Here is a 15,674-nt window from a genome sequence, read left to right on the forward strand (position 1 = left end):
TCATTCCACCAATAAGAACCAACCTCATCAGTGATGTCACAATAGTTGGATTGTCCTACACTTGGCTCACGTTTACTACATTTTGATTTCTAGAATGGCGCAGTGATTAAAGCTACAGCCTCAGCACCCTGAGGTTGTGGGTTCAAACCCACGCTGCTCCTTGTGACCCTGGGCAAGTCACTTAATCCCCCCATTGCCCCAGGTACGTTAGATAGATTATGAGCCAGACAGGGAAAAATGCTTGAGTACCTGAATAAATTCATGTGAACCGTTCTGAGCTCCCCTGGGAGAAGAGTAGAGAAAAAACTGAATAAATAAATGAATCGTGTTGAGTTGGCTTTGGCACTCCCAAAGTTTTTCACCGCCAGTTCTGCAAAGTCAGTGGCATTTGTAAATACCGACACGAAATTGTGTCCTAAAGTGTAAGCGGCCGATAGCAATCTCTAAATTATGCGTGCATTCCAGAGACACGCCCATGACCCGTCCATACACCGCCCATGTAACATCCCCTCACAATTACCCCCCTCCTTTTCAAAGCCGCACTAGCGTTGTTAGCGCCGGCCGTGGCGCTCCTAGGAATTCTATGAGCACCGGAGCTGTTAAACGCTAGGGCAGCCTTGTAAAGGAGGGGGGCTAATGCGCAAAATGATGTTGGTGGGTATATTACGCACCTAATTGCCAATTGTAATTGCACGTTTATAATTGCTATTTTATCACTTAAAGCATAAAATTGGTAGCTATCTTTAGGTGCCAATTTTAGAGACTTGTCCTCCGTTAACCCTCAAAGGCCTCATTTATGAGAACTAATTGTCATTTCCCCGTCCAATAACGAGTGCCGCAACGTCCAAAGTGTCGAATTCTAGGACCTAGGTGCCTTCTAAGCGGAGCACATGAGCAATCGCTGGAGTAGAAGTGTGGCCTAGTGGTTAGAAGTAGAAGTGCTGTCTCATCACCCTGAGGTTGTGCGTTTGATCCCAGCCTGCTCCTTGTTATTTTGGTCAAGTTACTTAATCCCTCCCAGTTAGATCATCAGCCAACTGGGACAGAAAGGGAAAATACTTAAGAGTCCCTGATTACTATTCAGTGTATTGTAAATCGCTTTGGGTGAATTCTCTTCATGGAAAAGGAGTGTCGCTCCCTGATTTTTGCATGGTCGCTCACAAAAATACTTGCAAATCTGGACTTGTTGCTCACCTAAAAAAAAAAATGCATGCACCTGGCCATTCCTTACAGGGAACGTTGTCTGGGAACAGTAAGGCAAGACACGTTTTCCTCTTGCTCGACTGATGAAAAGTCCGTGATTTGAGCTCCTTATTCCTCTACGTATCTTGCAGAAGGTCAGAGTCTAAGCCTTTCCGTCTTTGCCGTTTTATTTTCCAGGGCTCCTGTCCTCGTGGCGCTGGCTTTGATCGAAAGTGGGATGAAGTACGAAGATGCCATTCAGTTCATTAGGCAGTAAGTGTCTTCTAACACCTTTGCTGGGTACAGGCGGCAGCCCTTGCAACATAAATCTGCAGCCTGACAGGAACATTCTGACCGCTGGGTGTATTAATGGTTCGAACAGCAGCTCTGCGGCTCCTGTTTCAGTGCCATGCGAGACGAAAAATGATCTGTCCTGTCGGGTCACTTGCTAGCACACAGCTCTGTGGAACATTTTGTGGAGCCACTGGGGTACAAACAGATGAATAACAAAACACACAATCAAACTGGGATGTAGGCCCCTCTGAGAGCTGCACTGTTGACAACAGGGACTGAATTCACTTGGCACATAAAGCAAAATAATATGATATTTTTTTCCATTGCTGGGGAGAAACAATCATCTTAGACTTAAAAAAAAAACAAAAAACCACTTCCAAATAGACGTTTCCTTTTGTTATACCACTTCTACTACTAGTGTTAATTATTTTTAGGGTGCTACCAGACATACGCAGCGTTGTACAGAGTCACAAAGAAGACAGTCCCTGCTCGAAAGAGCTTACAGTCTAAACAGCCAAGACAGACAAACAGGATGTCATGGATACAGTTAAGGCAGGGGTCTCAAAGTCCCTCCTTGAGGGCCGCAATCCAGTCGGGTTTTCAGGATTTCCCCAATGAATATGCATGAGATCTATGTGCATGCACTGCTTTCAATGCCTATTCATTGGGGAAATCCTGAAAACCCGACTGGATTGCGGCCCTCAAGGAGGGACTTTGAGACCCCTGAGTTAAGGGGAACAGTTAATCAGCAGGCTGGGTTGAAAGGCAGAGGGAGTACAGGACAATCAATCCATTGTGACATCACTGATGAGGTTGGCTCTTATTGGTGGAATGAGGCATTATGACATCACAATCGCAGCTCTGCTTCCCAAAGACTAAAACTCTTCTCACTACTAATACTACCGGTAGTATGACTTATTTCTATAGGCGCTATCAGGTGTTCGCAGCGCTGTATAGAGTCACAATGAAGATAGTCTCTGCTCAAAGAGCTTACAATTGAAACAGACAAACAGCATGTCATGGATACAGTTAAGGGGAATGGTTAATCTGCTGGCTGGGTTGAAAGGCAGCTGGGAGTAGGGTTATGGATTGAAGGCTAGATCAAAAGGGTGGGTTTTCAGTCTGCTTTTAAACAAGGGAAGAGAAGGGGGTTCTGACGGACAAACTTGGATAATTTGTTCCAGGCATGGGGGTAGCTAGATGAAAGGAACAAAGTCTGGAATTGGCAGTGGAGGAGAAGGGTGCAGCTAAGAGATGGGCAGTTCAGGATTGCCAACCAGTGCTCCCTGCGGGGACAATGCTGGTGCATGCAATGCAGCAAGAAGTTTAAAAATGGGCTTGGAAAGAACTAGAAAAGGTGCAAAATAGAAAAACGAAATGCATGGTCACAGCACTCAGCAATGTTTTGGATTGATTCCGGTTGCATTAAGATCCAAATTGTTGGACAGATTAATAATGGCTACCGTTAACTGAGGGGTTGATATAACTAAGCAGGAGAGGCTTCTGCCAAGTTAAATTGCAAAGGCTGGCACCCCCCCCTCCCATGCCACTGAATACTGGCACAAACGTTATGTCCTCGTGGCGCTATCTGGTTAGTGAAGGGAAAGACTGAGGCAGGGTCAGCGTGATCCCTGAAGCTATCTGGACACTGGTGATATTGCGTGCTAATAACCAGATAAGCAGGGCAGAATATATGGCAATACCAAGTTGACTGGCTACCTATCCGGTTCCCGGCACCAACATAAGAATAGAAACATAGAAAATGATGGCAGAAAAGGGCCACGGCCCATCTAGTCTGCCCATACTAATGACCCATCAAGCCCAGTAGTTCGTTCTCACGGTGTCCAATCCAGGTCACTAGTACCTGGCCAAAACCCAAGGAGTAGCAATATTCTATGCTACTGATCCAGGGCAAGCAGTGGCTTCCCCCATGTCTTTCTCAATAACAGACTATGGACTTTTCCTCCAGGAACTTGTCCAAACCTTTCTTAAAGCCAGCTATGCTATCCGCTCTTACCACAACCTCTGGCAACGCGTTCCAGAGCTTAACTCTTCTCTGAGTGAAAAAAATATTTCCTCCTATTGGTTTTAAAAGTATTTCCCTATAACTTCATCGAGTGTCCCCTAGTCTTTGTAATTTTTGACAGAGTGAAAAATCGATCCACTTGTTTCCGTTCTACTCCACTCAGGATTTTGTAGACTTCAATCATATCTCCCCTCATCTGTCTCTTTTCTAAGCTGAAGAACCCTATCCTTTTTAGTCTTTCCTCATACGAGAGGAGTTCCATCCCCTTTACCATCTTGGTCGCTCTTCTATGAACCTTTTCTAGTGCCACTATATCTTTCTTGAGATAAGGAGACCAGAATTGAACTCAATACTCCAGGTGTGGTCGCACCATGGAGCAATACTGATGCATTATAACATTCTTAATCTTGGTAACCACCCCTTTTTTTAATAATTCGTAGCATCCTGTTTGCTTTTTTGGCCGCCACAACACATTGGGCGGAAGGTTTCATCGTATAGTCTACAATGACACCCAGATCCTTTTCTTGGGCGCTAACCCCCAAGGTGGACCCTAACTTCCAGGAACTGCCGAATGACTGGATATTCAATGCTGGTGCCCACATTGGGGCCCATGTTGAAAATTTGGGGCAAATTCAGGCCACAGTGGTCAACACCTGACTAACCGATGCCAGTCGAATATTGAAGGGACGGGGCAAGTGCCTGGTTCTAGTCTCACTTAGGGGGTCTATGTACTAATATGTGCTAAAATAGTTTTTAAATCGTGTCCCTTTTTTTAAAAAAAAAATCTTTATTCATTTTTATGCGTACAATAAGTGTGATAATACATAAACACATTTGCACATTGAGAATATCACTTAATATTCAGCAATAATACCAATCATAAAATCTTATCTCCCTCCCTTCCCACCCCTTCATAACAAGTAATTAAATTACTTTATATAGGATGTTATACTTAAAGGAAAAGTAACATCTAATCATTACAAAATGTTGTTAATGGCTTCCACACATCTTGAAATTTCCTAATATATCCTCGCTGTGTTGCTATTACGCTTTCCATTTTATACATATGACATAATAAATTCCACCAAAAATTATACTTTAGTCTACTCCAGTTCTTCCTGTTATAAGTAATTTATTGAATGGCAACCCCAGTCATTATGAGTAATAGCTTGTTATTATTTGATGATATCTGACTCTTTGTTCTCATTGACATACCAAATAATACAGTATCATGACAATGCCACTGGATTTTCTAATAAATAATTAATTTGGTCCCAAAAAGTCATAATAAATGGACAATAGAATAATAAATGATCTAAAGTCCCTGCTTCGAGATGACAGTGTAATGTAATGTAATGTAATTTATTTCTTATATACCGCTCCATCCGTTAGGTTCTAAGCGGTTTACAGAAAATATACATTAAGATTAGAAATAAGAAAGGTACTTGAAAAATTCCCTTACTGTCCCGAAGGCTCACAATCTAACTAAAGTACCTGGAGGGTAATAGAGAAGTGAAAAGTAGAGTTAGAGGAAAAATAAAAATAAAATAAACATTTTAACAAGACAGCATTGATCTAAATACTTTGGAAGGTAGAAGAGAGGAGAGAAAGGAATAGAAGCAGAAGGGGGAGCCGTTGAACAGTAGAATTCTGCAGCATCCACTATCTCCTCCTCTCCCTATTGGCTAAGGCTCTTAACATTTGCATATCTTCTTCCCATTGGCTAAGGCTCTTTCCCTGCATTGTGATGTCATAGAGCTTTATGGTTATAGAAACCTAGAAACATGATGGCAGATGAAGGCCAAATGGTCCATGTAATGTAATGTAATGTAATGTAATTTATTTCTTATATACCGCTCCATCCGTTAGGTTCTAAGCGGTTTACAGAAAATATACATTAAGATTAGAAATAAGAAAGGTACTTGAAAAATTCCCTTACTGTCACGAAGGCTCACAATCTAACTAAAGTACCTGGAGGGTAATAGAGAAGTGAAAAGTAGAGTTAGAGGAAAAATAAAAATAAAATAAACATTTTAACAAGACAGCATTGATCTAAATACTTTGGAAGGTAGAAGAGAGGAGAGAAAGGAATAGAAGCAGAAGGGGGAGCCGTTGAACAGTAGAATTCTGCAGCATCCACTATCTCCTCCTCTCCCTATTGGCTAAGGCTCTTAACATTTGCATATCTTCTTCCCATTGGCTAAGGCTCTTTCCCTGCATTGTGATGTCATAGAGCTTTATGGTTATAGAAACCTAGAAACATGATGGCAGATGAAGGCCAAATGGTCCATGTAATGTAATGTAATGTAATGTAATGTAATTTATTTCTTATATACCGCTCCATCCGTTAGGTTCTAAGCGGTTTACAGAAAATATACATTAAGATTAGAAATAAGAAAGGTACTTGAAAAATTCCCTTACTGTCCCGAAGGCTCACAATCTAACTAAAGTACCTGGAGGGTAATAGAGAAGTGAAAAGTAGAGTTAGAGGAAAAATAAAAATAAAATAAACATTTTAACAAGACAGCATTGATCTAAATACTTTGGAAGGTAGAAGAGAGGAGAGAAAGGAATAGAAGCAGAAGGGGGAGCCGTTGAACAGTAGAATTCTGCAGCATCCACTATCTCCTCCTTTCCCTATTGGCTAAGGCTCTTAACATTTGCATATCTTCTTCCCATTGGCTAAGGCTCTTTCCCTGCATTGTGATGTCATAGAGCTTTATGGTTATAGAAACCTAGAAACATGATGGCAGATGAAGGCCAAATGGTCCATGTAATGTAATGTAATTTATTTCTTATATACCGCTCCATCCGTTAGGTTCTAAGCGGTTTACAGAAAATATACATTAAGATTAGAAATAAGAAAGGTACTTGAAAAATTCCCTTACTGTCCCGAAGGCTCACAATCTAACTAAAGTACCTGGAGGGTAATAGAGAAGTGAAAAGTAGAGTTAGAGGAAAAATAAAAATAAAATAAACATTTTAACAAGACAGCATTGATCTAAATACTTTGGAAGGTAGAAGAGAGGAGAGAAAGGAATAGAAGCAGAAGGGGGAGCCGTTGAACAGTAGAATTCTGCAGCATCCACTATCTCCTCCTCTCCCTATTGGCTAAGGCTCTTAACATTTGCATATCTTCTTCCCATTGGCTAAGGCTCTTTCCCTGCATTGTGATGTCATAGAGCTTTATGGTTATAGAAACCTAGAAACATGATGGCAGATGAAGGCCAAATGGTCCATGTAATGTAATGTAATGTAATGTAATTTATTTCTTATATACCGCTCCATCCGTTAGGTTCTAAGCGGTTTACAGAAAATATACATTAAGATTAGAAATAAGAAAGGTACTTGAAAAATTCCCTTACTGTCCCGAAGGCTCACAATCTAACTAAAGTACCTGGAGGGTAATAGAGAAGTGAAAAGTAGAGTTAGAGGAAAAATAAAAATAAAATAAACATTTTAACAAGACAGCATTGATCTAAATACTTTGGAAGGTAGAAGAGAGGAGAGAAAGGAATAGAAGCAGAAGGGGGAGCCGTTGAACAGTAGAATTCTGCAGCATCCACTATCTCCTCCTCTCCCTATTGGCTAAGGCTCTTAACATTTGCATATCTTCTTCCCATTGGCTAAGGCTCTTTCCCTGCATTGTGATGTCATAGAGCTTTATGGTTATAGAAACCTAGAAACATGATGGCAGATGAAGGCCAAATGGTCCATGTAATGTAATGTAATGTAATGTAATTTATTTCTTATATACCGCTCCATCCGTTAGGTTCTAAGCGGTTTACAGAAAATATACATTAAGATTAGAAATAAGAAAGGTACTTGAAAAATTCCCTTACTGTCCCGAAGGCTCACAATCTAACTAAAGTACCTGGAGGGTAATAGAGAAGTGAAAAGTAGAGTTAGAGGAAAAATAAAAATAAAATAAACATTTTAACAAGACAGCATTGATCTAAATACTTTGGAAGGTAGAAGAGAGGAGAGAAAGGAATAGAAGCAGAAGGGGGAGCCGTTGAACAGTAGAATTCTGCAGCATCCACTATCTCCTCCTCTCCCTATTGGCTAAGGCTCTTAACATTTGCATATCTTCTTCCCATTGGCTAAGGCTCTTTGCCTGCATTGTGATGTCATAGAGCTTTATGGTTATAGAAACCTAGAAACATGATGGCAGATGAAGGCCAAATGGTCCATGTAATGTAATGTAATGTAATGTAATTTATTTCTTATATACCGCTCCATCCGTTAGGTTCTAAGCGGTTTACAGAAAATATACATTAAGATTAGAAATAAGAAAGGTACTTGAAAAATTCCCTTACTGTCCCGAAGGCTCACAATCTAACTAAAGTACCTGGAGGGTAATAGAGAAGTGAAAAGTAGAGTTAGAGGAAAAATAAAAATAAAATAAACATTTTAACAAGACAGCATTGATCTAAATACTTTGGAAGGTAGAAGAGAGGAGAGAAAGGAATAGAAGCAGAAGGGGGAGCCGTTGAACAGTAGAATTCTGCAGCATCCACTATCTCCTCCTCTCCCTATTGGCTAAGGCTCTTAACATTTGCATATCTTCTTCCCATTGGCTAAGGCTCTTTCCCTGCATTGTGATGTCATAGAGCTTTATGGTTATAGAAACCTAGAAACATGATGGCAGATGAAGGCCAAATGGTCCATGTAATGTAATGTAATGTAATGTAATTTATTTCTTATATACCGCTCCATCCGTTAGGTTCTAAGCGGTTTACAGAAAATATACATTAAGATTAGAAATAAGAAAGGTACTTGAAAAATTCCCTTACTGTCCCGAAGGCTCACAATCTAACTAAAGTACCTGGAGGGTAATAGAGAAGTGAAAAGTAGAGTTAGAGGAAAAATAAAAATAAAATAAACATTTTAACAAGACAGCATTGATCTAAATACTTTGGAAGGTAGAAGAGAGGAGAGAAAGGAATAGAAGCAGAAGGGGGAGCCGTTGAACAGTAGAATTCTGCAGCATCCACTATCTCCTCCTCTCCCTATTGGCTAAGGCTCTTAACATTTGCATATCTTCTTCCCATTGGCTAAGGCTCTTTCCCTGCATTGTGATGTCATAGAGCTTTATGGTTATAGAAACCTAGAAACATGATGGCAGATGAAGGCCAAATGGTCCATGTAATGTAATGTAATGTAATGTAATTTATTTCTTATATACCGCTCCATCCGTTAGGTTCTAAGCGGTTTACAGAAAATATACATTAAGATTAGAAATAAGAAAGGTACTTGAAAAATTCCCTTACTGTCCCGAAGGCTCACAATCTAACTAAAGTACCTGGAGGGTAATAGAGAAGTGAAAAGTAGAGTTAGAGGAAAAATAAAAATAAAATAAACATTTTAACAAGACAGCATTGATCTAAATACTTTGGAAGGTAGAAGAGAGGAGAGAAAGGAATAGAAGCAGAAGGGGGAGCCGTTGAACAGTAGAATTCTGCAGCATCCACTATCTCCTCCTCTCCCTATTGGCTAAGGCTCTTAACATTTGCATATCTTCTTCCCATTGGCTAAGGCTCTTTCCCTGCATTGTGATGTCATAGAGCTTTATGGTTATAGAAACCTAGAAACATGATGGCAGATGAAGGCCAAATGGTCCATGTAATGTAATGTAATGTAATGTAATTTATTTCTTATATACCGCTCCATCCGTTAGGTTCTAAGCGGTTTACAGAAAATATACATTAAGATTAGAAATAAGAAAGGTACTTGAAAAATTCCCTTACTGTCCCGAAGGCTCACAATCTAACTAAAGTACCTGGAGGGTAATAGAGAAGTGAAAAGTAGAGTTAGAGGAAAAATAAAAATAAAATAAACATTTTAACAAGACAGCATTGATCTAAATACTTTGGAAGGTAGAAGAGAGGAGAGAAAGGAATAGAAGCAGAAGGGGGAGCCGTTGAACAGTAGAATTCTGCAGCATCCACTATCTCCTCCTCTCCCTATTGGCTAAGGCTCTTAACATTTGCATATCTTCTTCCCATTGGCTAAGGCTCTTTCCCTGCATTGTGATGTCATAGAGCTTTATGGTTATAGAAACCTAGAAACATGATGGCAGATGAAGGCCAAATGGTCCATGTAATGTAATGTAATGTAATGTAATTTATTTCTTATATACCGCTCCATCCGTTAGGTTCTAAGCGGTTTACAGAAAATATACATTAAGATTAGAAATAAGAAAGGTACTTGAAAAATTCCCTTACTGTCCCGAAGGCTCACAATCTAACTAAAGTACCTGGAGGGTAATAGAGAAGTGAAAAGTAGAGTTAGAGGAAAAATAAAAATAAAATAAACATTTTAACAAGACAGCATTGATCTAAATACTTTGGAAGGTAGAAGAGAGGAGAGAAAGGAATAGAAGCAGAAGGGGGAGCCGTTGAACAGTAGAATTCTGCAGCATCCACTATCTCCTCCTCTCCCTATTGGCTAAGGCTCTTAACATTTGCATATCTTCTTCCCATTGGCTAAGGCTCTTTCCCTGCATTGTGATGTCATAGAGCTTTATGGTTATAGAAACCTAGAAACATGATGGCAGATGAAGGCCAAATGGTCCATGTAATGTAATGTAATGTAATGTAATTTATTTCTTATATACCGCTCCATCCGTTAGGTTCTAAGCGGTTTACAGAAAATATACATTAAGATTAGAAATAAGAAAGGTACTTGAAAAATTCCCTTACTGTCCCGAAGGCTCACAATCTAACTAAAGTACCTGGAGGGTAATAGAGAAGTGAAAAGTAGAGTTAGAGGAAAAATAAAAATAAAATAAACATTTTAACAAGACAGCATTGATCTAAATACTTTGGAAGGTAGAAGAGAGGAGAGAAAGGAATAGAAGCAGAAGGGGGAGCCGTTGAACAGTAGAATTCTGCAGCATCCACTATCTCCTCCTCTCCCTATTGGCTAAGGCTCTTAACATTTGCATATCTTCTTCCCATTGGCTAAGGCTCTTTCCCTGCATTGTGATGTCATAGAGCTTTATGGTTATAGAAACCTAGAAACATGATGGCAGATGAAGGCCAAATGGTCCATGTAATGTAATGTAATGTAATGTAATTTATTTCTTATATACCGCTCCATCCGTTAGGTTCTAAGCGGTTTACAGAAAATATACATTAAGATTAGAAATAAGAAAGGTACTTGAAAAATTCCCTTACTGTCCCGAAGGCTCACAATCTAACTAAAGTACCTGGAGGGTAATAGAGAAGTGAAAAGTAGAGTTAGAGGAAAAATAAAAATAAAATAAACATTTTAACAAGACAGCATTGATCTAAATACTTTGGAAGGTAGAAGAGAGGAGAGAAAGGAATAGAAGCAGAAGGGGGAGCCGTTGAACAGTAGAATTCTGCAGCATCCACTATCTCCTCCTCTCCCTATTGGCTAAGGCTCTTAACATTTGCATATCTTCTTCCCATTGGCTAAGGCTCTTTCCCTGCATTGTGATGTCATAGAGCTTTATGGTTATAGAAACCTAGAAACATGATGGCAGATGAAGGCCAAATGGTCCATGTAATGTAATGTAATGTAATGTAATTTATTTCTTATATACCGCTCCATCCGTTAGGTTCTAAGCGGTTTACAGAAAATATACATTAAGATTAGAAATAAGAAAGGTACTTGAAAAATTCCCTTACTGTCCCGAAGGCTCACAATCTAACTAAAGTACCTGGAGGGTAATAGAGAAGTGAAAAGTAGAGTTAGTGGAAAAATAAAAATAAAATAAACATTTTAACAAGACAGCATTGATCTAAATACTTTGGAAGGTAGAAGAGAGGAGAGAAAGGAATAGAAGCAGAAGGGGGAGCCGTTGAACAGTAGAATTCTGCAGCATCCACTATCTCCTCCTCTCCCTATTGGCTAAGGCTCTTAACATTTGCATATCTTCTTCCCATTGGCTAAGGCTCTTTCCCTGCATTGTGATGTCATAGAGCTTTATGGTTATAGAAACCTAGAAACATGATGGCAGATGAAGGCCAAATGGTCCATGTAATGTAATGTAATGTAATGTAATTTATTTCTTATATACCGCTCCATCCGTTAGGTTCTAAGCGGTTTACAGAAAATATACATTAAGATTAGAAATAAGAAAGGTACTTGAAAAATTCCCTTACTGTCCCGAAGGCTCACAATCTAACTAAAGTACCTGGAGAGTAATAGAGAAGTGAAAAGTAGAGTTAGAGGAAAAATAAAAATAAAATAAACATTTTAACAAGACAGCATTGATCTAAATACTTTGGAAGGTAGAAGAGAGGAGAGAAAGGAATAGAAGCAGAAGGGGGAGCCGTTGAACAGTAGAATTCTGCAGCATCCACTATCTCCTCCTCTCCCTATTGGCTAAGGCTCTTAACATTTGCATATCTTCTTCCCATTGGCTAAGGCTCTTTCCCTGCATTGTGATGTCATAGAGCTTTATGGTTATAGAAACCTAGAAACATGATGGCAGATGAAGGCCAAATGGTCCATGTAATGTAATGTAATGTAATGTAATTTATTTCTTATATACCGCTCCATCCGTTAGGTTCTAAGCGGTTTACAGAAAATATACATTAAGATTAGAAATAAGAAAGGTACTTGAAAAATTCCCTTACTGTCCCGAAGGCTCACAATCTAACTAAAGTACCTGGAGGGTAATAGAGAAGTGAAAAGTAGAGTTAGAGGAAAAATAAAAATAAAATAAACATTTTAACAAGACAGCATTGATCTAAATACTTTGGAAGGTAGAAGAGAGGAGAGAAAGGAATAGAAGCAGAAGGGGGAGCCGTTGAACAGTAGAATTCTGCAGCATCCACTATCTCCTCCTCTCCCTATTGGCTAAGGCTCTTAACATTTGCATATCTTCTTCCCATTGGCTAAGGCTCTTTCCCTGCATTGTGATGTCATAGAGCTTTATGGTTATAGAAACCTAGAAACATGATGGCAGATGAAGGCCAAATGGTCCATGTAATGTAATGTAATGTAATGTAATTTATTTCTTATATACCGCTCCATCCGTTAGGTTCTAAGCGGTTTACAGAAAATATACATTAAGATTAGAAATAAGAAAGGTACTTGAAAAATTCCCTTACTGTCCCGAAGGCTCACAATCTAACTAAAGTACCTGGAGGGTAATAGAGAAGTGAAAAGTAGAGTTAGAGGAAAAATAAAAATAAAATAAACATTTTAACAAGACAGCATTGATCTAAATACTTTGGAAGGTAGAAGAGAGGAGAGAAAGGAATAGAAGCAGAAGGGGGAGCCGTTGAACAGTAGAATTCTGCAGCATCCACTATCTCCTCCTCTCCCTATTGGCTAAGGCTCTTAACATTTGCATATCTTCTTCCCATTGGCTAAGGCTCTTTCCCTGCATTGTGATGTCATAGAGCTTTATGGTTATAGAAACCTAGAAACATGATGGCAGATGAAGGCCAAATGGTCCATGTAATGTAATGTAATGTAATGTAATTTATTTCTTATATACCGCTCCATCCGTTAGGTTCTAAGCGGTTTACAGAAAATATACATTAAGATTAGAAATAAGAAAGGTACTTGAAAAATTCCCTTACTGTCCCGAAGGCTCACAATCTAACTAAAGTACCTGGAGGGTAATAGAGAAGTGAAAAGTAGAGTTAGAGGAAAAATAAAAATAAAATAAACATTTTAACAAGACAGCATTGATCTAAATACTTTGGAAGGTAGAAGAGAGGAGAGAAAGGAATAGAAGCAGAAGGGGGAGCCGTTGAACAGTAGAATTCTGCAGCATCCACTATCTCCTCCTCTCCCTATTGGCTAAGGCTCTTAACATTTGCATATCTTCTTCCCATTGGCTAAGGCTCTTTCCCTGCATTGTGATGTCATAGAGCTTTATGGTTATAGAAACCTAGAAACATGATGGCAGATGAAGGCCAAATGGTCCATGTAATGTAATGTAATGTAATGTAATTTATTTCTTATATACCGCTCCATCCGTTAGGTTCTAAGCGGTTTACAGAAAATATACATTAAGATTAGAAATAAGAAAGGTACTTGAAAAATTCCCTTACTGTCCCGAAGGCTCACAATCTAACTAAAGTACCTGGAGGGTAATAGAGAAGTGAAAAGTAGAGTTAGAGGAAAAATAAAAATAAAATAAACATTTTAACAAGACAGCATTGATCTAAATACTTTGGAAGGTAGAAGAGAGGAGAGAAAGGAATAGAAGCAGAAGGGGGAGCCGTTGAACAGTAGAATTCTGCAGCATCCACTATCTCCTCCTCTCCCTATTGGCTAAGGCTCTTAACATTTGCATATCTTCTTCCCATTGGCTAAGGCTCTTTCCCTGCATTGTGATGTCATAGAGCTTTATGGTTATAGAAACCTAGAAACATGATGGCAGATGAAGGCCAAATGGTCCATGTAATGTAATGTAATGTAATGTAATTTATTTCTTATATACCGCTCCATCCGTTAGGTTCTAAGCGGTTTACAGAAAATATACATTAAGATTAGAAATAAGAAAGGTACTTGAAAAATTCCCTTACTGTCCCGAAGGCTCACAATCTAACTAAAGTACCTGGAGGGTAATAGAGAAGTGAAAAGTAGAGTTAGAGGAAAAATAAAAATAAAATAAACATTTTAACAAGACAGCATTGATCTAAATACTTTGGAAGGTAGAAGAGAGGAGAGAAAGGAATAGAAGCAGAAGGGGGAGCCGTTGAACAGTAGAATTCTGCAGCATCCACTATCTCCTCCTCTCCCTATTGGCTAAGGCTCTTAACATTTGCATATCTTCTTCCCATTGGCTAAGGCTCTTTCCCTGCATTGTGATGTCATAGAGCTTTATGGTTATAGAAACCTAGAAACATGATGGCAGATGAAGGCCAAATGGTCCATGTAATGTAATGTAATGTAATGTAATTTATTTCTTATATACCGCTCCATCCGTTAGGTTCTAAGCGGTTTACAGAAAATATACATTAAGATTAGAAATAAGAAAGGTACTTGAAAAATTCCCTTACTGTCCCGAAGGCTCACAATCTAACTAAAGTACCTGGAGGGTAATAGAGAAGTGAAAAGTAGAGTTAGAGGAAAAATAAAAATAAAATAAACATTTTAACAAGACAGCATTGATCTAAATACTTTGGAAGGTAGAAGAGAGGAGAGAAAGGAATAGAAGCAGAAGGGGGAGCCGTTGAACAGTAGAATTCTGCAGCATCCACTATCTCCTCCTCTCCCTATTGGCTAAGGCTCTTAACATTTGCATATCTTCTTCCCATTGGCTAAGGCTCTTTCCCTGCATTGTGATGTCATAGAGCTTTATGGTTATAGAAACCTAGAAACATGATGGCAGATGAAGGCCAAATGGTCCATGTAATGTAATGTAATGTAATGTAATTTATTTCTTATATACCGCTCCATCCGTTAGGTTCTAAGCGGTTTACAGAAAATATACATTAAGATTAGAAATAAGAAAGGTACTTGAAAAATTCCCTTACTGTCCCGAAGGCTCACAATCTAACTAAAGTACCTGGAGGGTAATAGAGAAGTGAAAAGTAGAGTTAGAGGAAAAATAAAAATAAAATAAACATTTTAACAAGACAGCATTGATCTAAATACTTTGGAAGGTAGAAGAGAGGAGAGAAAGGAATAGAAGCAGAAGGGGGAGCCGTTGAACAGTAGAATTCTGCAGCATCCACTATCTCCTCCTCTCCCTATTGGCTAAGGCTCTTAACATTTGCATATCTTCTTCCCATTGGCTAAGGCTCTTTCCCTGCATTGTGATGTCATAGAGCTTTATGGTTATAGAAACCTAGAAACATGATGGCAGATGAAGGCCAAATGGTCCATGTAATGTAATGTAATGTAATGTAATTTATTTCTTATATACCGCTCCATCCGTTAGGTTCTAAGCGGTTTACAGAAAATATACATTAAGATTAGAAATAAGAAAGGTACTTGAAAAATTCCCTTACTGTCCCGAAGGCTCACAATCTAACTAAAGTACCTGGAGGGTAATAGAGAAGTGAAAAGTAGAGTTAGAGGAAAAATAAAAATAAAATAAACATTTTAACAAGACAGCATTGATCTAAATACTTTGGAAGGTAGAAGAGAGGAGAGAAAGGAATAGAAGCAGAAGGGGGAGCCGTTGAACAGTAGAATTCTGCAGCATCCACTATCTCCTCCTCTCCCTATT

General features: G+C 39.0%; 1 protein-coding gene across 2 annotated transcripts in view; it reads left to right on the plus strand.

Annotated features, from left to right (window-relative positions):
* PTP4A3 (protein tyrosine phosphatase 4A3) overlaps positions 1-15,674 on the plus strand; it is a 224,017-nt gene that overhangs the window by 183,397 nt on the left and 24,946 nt on the right. The window contains exon 6 of one of the 2 annotated variants that reach the window (XM_033933157.1): positions 1,381-1,455. The exons of the other annotated variant lie outside the window; for it this stretch is intronic. Coding sequence (XP_033789048.1) covers positions 1,381-1,455 — 75 coding nt within the window. The remainder of the gene's footprint in view (positions 1-1,380; positions 1,456-15,674) is intronic. 2 annotated transcript variants of the gene reach the window in all.

This window comes from Geotrypetes seraphini, chromosome 2 (assembly GCF_902459505.1).
Source record: "Geotrypetes seraphini chromosome 2, aGeoSer1.1, whole genome shotgun sequence".
Taxonomy (NCBI): domain Eukaryota; kingdom Metazoa; phylum Chordata; class Amphibia; order Gymnophiona; family Dermophiidae; genus Geotrypetes; species Geotrypetes seraphini.